Raw genomic sequence first — 4124 nt, forward strand, 5'->3', positions numbered from 1 at the left:
GGGAGCTCTTCTTAATATTTTGACACCAAAATCATGTCGATACACCTTACCGACTGCGAGTAAAGCCACCCACGCTTTAACTTGACAGACTGTATATTTCAACAAAAAAGAATTTTCTATTATATGAGAAACATGTTTTTTTTTCTTAATGAAGTTTGACTATTGCTCCCGCTCGCGGCATTTTTTTCAAACAAATAAATTGGTTATATATGTGCGACTTCTTTCTTCGCGGGAAATTACAAACGACCTTAATTATCAAAAATACGTAAAAATAGTTTCTAAATATGCATTTTAATGTATAAGTATACCTTTTCACGGACCTCGATTTTGAATTATCTATTAAATTAATATTTCATATATGGTTCCAATTTACTTTCTTGATCAAACCGATTTTTCATTAATAAACAGGGTAAATAGAAACGAATTTTGTGTAAAATAATAGTCCCAGGAATAATTTAAAATCAACGGTACGTAAAAAGGTACCCTTAATTTCTCCAAACGGCTTTCATGTGTTATTATAAAATAATTGTTATTAATAATTACGAAGATTATAATTAAAATAGTCTGCATCAAGAGTTTCTTCTCATTTCCAACATTTTCCTATATTTTGCGGTAAACGAATACCAATTTTTTTCGGATCTTTATCCTCTCTAGAATCACATCTAGCCACAAATTACTTTTTAGCTAATAATTTATCCTATTTATGGAATTCACTGATTTCCAAATCCGTTCTTTGTTTACACCTTTGACCCTGGTTGATTCGGATTTTATTTTCGATTTCTCGTTTTTATGCGCTGATAAGTTAGCTTACATAATCAGCTGGATCAGTTGCGAAGTAGAATTCCGTGGCAGTCACGAAACCTGATTGGTAAAATTTTTAAAAAGTAGCATAGTGGCTGTATCTGTTTGAATGTAACTAGATAGACGTAAATTAAAACTTTTTCAAAGCATTAGAAGCCTATAAAATCTTTTCTTTTCTCTATAACTTTATTTATTTGCTTCAGGTTTCGAAAAATATCTTTATCTGAATTTCATGCAACATCCTTATTAAAAAAAATTATTTTTTTAGATGATTTAACACCATTCGTTTGTCAACGAGATTTATGTCCGAACGCGGGCAACGCTGAGGCTGGTAAAGTTTGCTATGACCATCGCACTTCTATTACGTTCGCAAATGATTCACCGCCTCCATTATACCTCTGCATAGAATGTGCTAATGAAATTCACCGTGAGCATTCAAATTTAATGTTTCAAGACGTTTTACATAGAATGCAGCAAGTTTCCATGATCTGTGAAAATAAGGTTAGTCGATTTTTGTAAAATAAATATTCATAGTCTAAGCAGATCTTACTTTTTTAACTATTTTTCTTCTCAAATTTGAAGTGAATATAAAATTTGTAGTGTGATACCCGAGCATCCCACGAAAGGTGAAAAAAGTTATAAATAACTAATATTAACGAATTATTCGTCATTTTGGTGGGAAATGAATTTTGTGTAAAACCTGCTACGAAAGTCGCACTCCCGATGCCTCTAAATAATCCGAAATGTAGCGCATTCTAATCGACATTGTAAATACAAGACTATTTGATGCATGCCTTACAATAAACTTATGTTGTACACCAATATGCAAGGGTCCCTGCTGAAAATATCTATGTGCGTTACTGTGACTATTCTTTTATGCGTTTTTTTGCAGAACTATGAGAAGATCTCGCAAAATTAATGTTCCACGGTTAAGGTAAAAATTGAAACACCAAGAAACATTTACGGGGTAGTGAAAATAATGAGGGTCAGTTTTTCTCAAACTAGCAGAATTTTATGTCAAAAACATAATTACGCGAAGAAATACAGATGGGTTTATAGTATTAATAGTTTGCGTCTTTTTAGTCCCTTAAAGATTTAATGAACTAGCCAGTAACCCTGGCGGTCCACATTAACGGAAAGGATATGCTGCAACGCACCCTTAAGCATATTACTTAAGCGACTATGGATGCGCTTGAAGTCGCCTGCAGCAGAAGTTTTAATTTTTTTTTAATTTCTAACGCTGCAAAAAAATTATTCTAATTACTCCGTGGCATTCTAATGGAAAATTTAACGTAGAATCCGAATCGCAACAAGTTAAATCTTCTGTTTCTGTTTTTTTTTAAATAGTATTTTGTGCATCATACGGAAGGGATACTATATGGATGCTATACGGGTACGCTGTAGCGCATACTTTTCGTTCACTCGATCCGCCAGGGATACTATGCCGTATCGCAGGCTTGTTGAATTTTTTCCAATAGGATTCCTGTACAGGATCCTGTAGAGATGTTCTGGATATTGTATAGTGATATAAACTCTCATGAAACTAATCCACTGGGATGCGTGGCTTAATTCTATCGCTAGTGATTTGGATTTTCAAGGGAATAAAAAAATGCAAGCTGTAAAATGTATATGTGGGTATGTACGTATACGTAATTGCATTTCATGGCTACCACTAGTACGGATACCCATACATATCCATAACATTCATAGTTGTTTAAACAAAAATAAAATGTTATGTAACGCTTTTGAATTATGTGAATTTATATTTGTTACACAAGGATGTATGTTTTTAGTAGATGACCAAATTTCACTTGCTAAAGTTAAAAGTCCCCATCTTTCTAACTTAGAGAGTGAGGAAGCGGGTAAAAGAAAGCCGATAGTAGGAGTGCTTTTTTCATTAAGTAAGAATTGCATGGCAACTCTTTTCGTTTTAATAAAAAATAAAATCATTTTAACTAAACAATATTATTCAAAAAATCAGTACGGAGATGCTCAATTTATAAGATTTTGATTCGGATGATGAATAGGCATCCGCCTCTATTAAATAAGTGATTTTTTGTACTAAATTTTTAATGAAACGACACACACGCGTTATGATGGTTAATCTACCACCACTTTGCGGAATTGATTTTGAATATCGTGCTCTAAAAGGTGACCAGTGTGACGATTTAAGAATAGTTAACCGGAAGTTTAAGGACTGGTGTGCTAATATCCCACCCCGGTCCAACAATTCTTCATTTTAAAAGAACACTGGTAGATCCGCTTATTTTAAATAATTGTTTGTTCTTTAATTATTATCTTTGATTTCAGTTTTTCTGAAAATTCCGTTTTTTTTTCAAATATTTTCAGTTCTCATCCTTGGAGTTCAATACAAGAAATGCCACGGCATCCACTCCCTTCGTCTCGTGCGAGACTTCGGGAGCAACGTGCATGCTATGCTGAATCCGAAAGAGAGGACCATAGAGAGAGGCGAGCGATGGCCGGTAGTAGAGGTGCCTATAGTATGACAACATCACGCAGCGGTTTTCAATTCTTGATACACAAGCTCAGATAATTTTGCTTATACTGCGGCCGTTTACAGAATCCCTTTCAAGTGAGGGTTCATTGTTCCCATGTGAAAATTGTACCGGTCATTGACCGGGAGTTTACTTTTGGAAATGAAACAGGAATTTCTCCGGAGTCTAGTAGGAATCTTTCGGAAGTCGAGCACTAAACTCTCAGAATGTTTAATTCGTCTACCAGGTGCATAAAATACATCTTAGTCGAGGTGCAGAGATGTGCAAAACCCAGAATCAACACAAAATTTTCTGGTCCGTATCCAGCAGTTTGCATCAGTAGACCCGATGTGCAAATTTTCTGTCTGGGTCTCTGAAATATCCTATCCGGTATTATTTGAGTCCCGTCTCAAGTTGACTCGCTGGAAAATTTTCGGATCGGATCTGTGCATGATATACCACCCAGCAAACCCGTTCTCTAACTACTCCGTAACAAAGTGGTAATATTCCTATTATATCTCGTTATATAACTAATGTTATTTCTCAGCGATGTGCTTGTTCTATCACTGGAAGGTAACAATATTAAGTCAGTTTTTTGCAGAATGAAGATGTACATGTTCAATAAAAAAAGTCGTAACAATTCTGCCGCAGTGAGATAATTGTTAAGAGTAAAAATGCAACATACTGATTCTCCGAGCAAAAACGGAACAAACGACGCGCATGGCTGGTGAGAGGGGATGCGCGCACGTATGTTAGGTGGGGATACAGGCTTGAACCACGCCCAGCTATGGATCATCATGTTTGTTCAACAGTCTAAAATGGAAAACA

General features: G+C 35.3%; 1 protein-coding gene across 1 annotated transcript in view; it reads left to right on the forward strand.

Annotated features, from left to right (window-relative positions):
- Positions 1-4124, forward strand: part of LOC117172902 (protein unc-79 homolog) — a 1455529-nt gene that overhangs the window by 440535 nt on the left and 1010870 nt on the right. Inside the window, exon 8 of the mRNA XM_033361197.1 lies at positions 1070-1302. Within this exon, the coding sequence (XP_033217088.1) occupies positions 1070-1302 (233 nt within the window). The remainder of the gene's footprint in view (positions 1-1069; positions 1303-4124) is intronic.

Source organism: Belonocnema kinseyi, chromosome 5 (assembly GCF_010883055.1).
Source record: "Belonocnema kinseyi isolate 2016_QV_RU_SX_M_011 chromosome 5, B_treatae_v1, whole genome shotgun sequence".
Classification (NCBI taxonomy): domain Eukaryota; kingdom Metazoa; phylum Arthropoda; class Insecta; order Hymenoptera; family Cynipidae; genus Belonocnema; species Belonocnema kinseyi.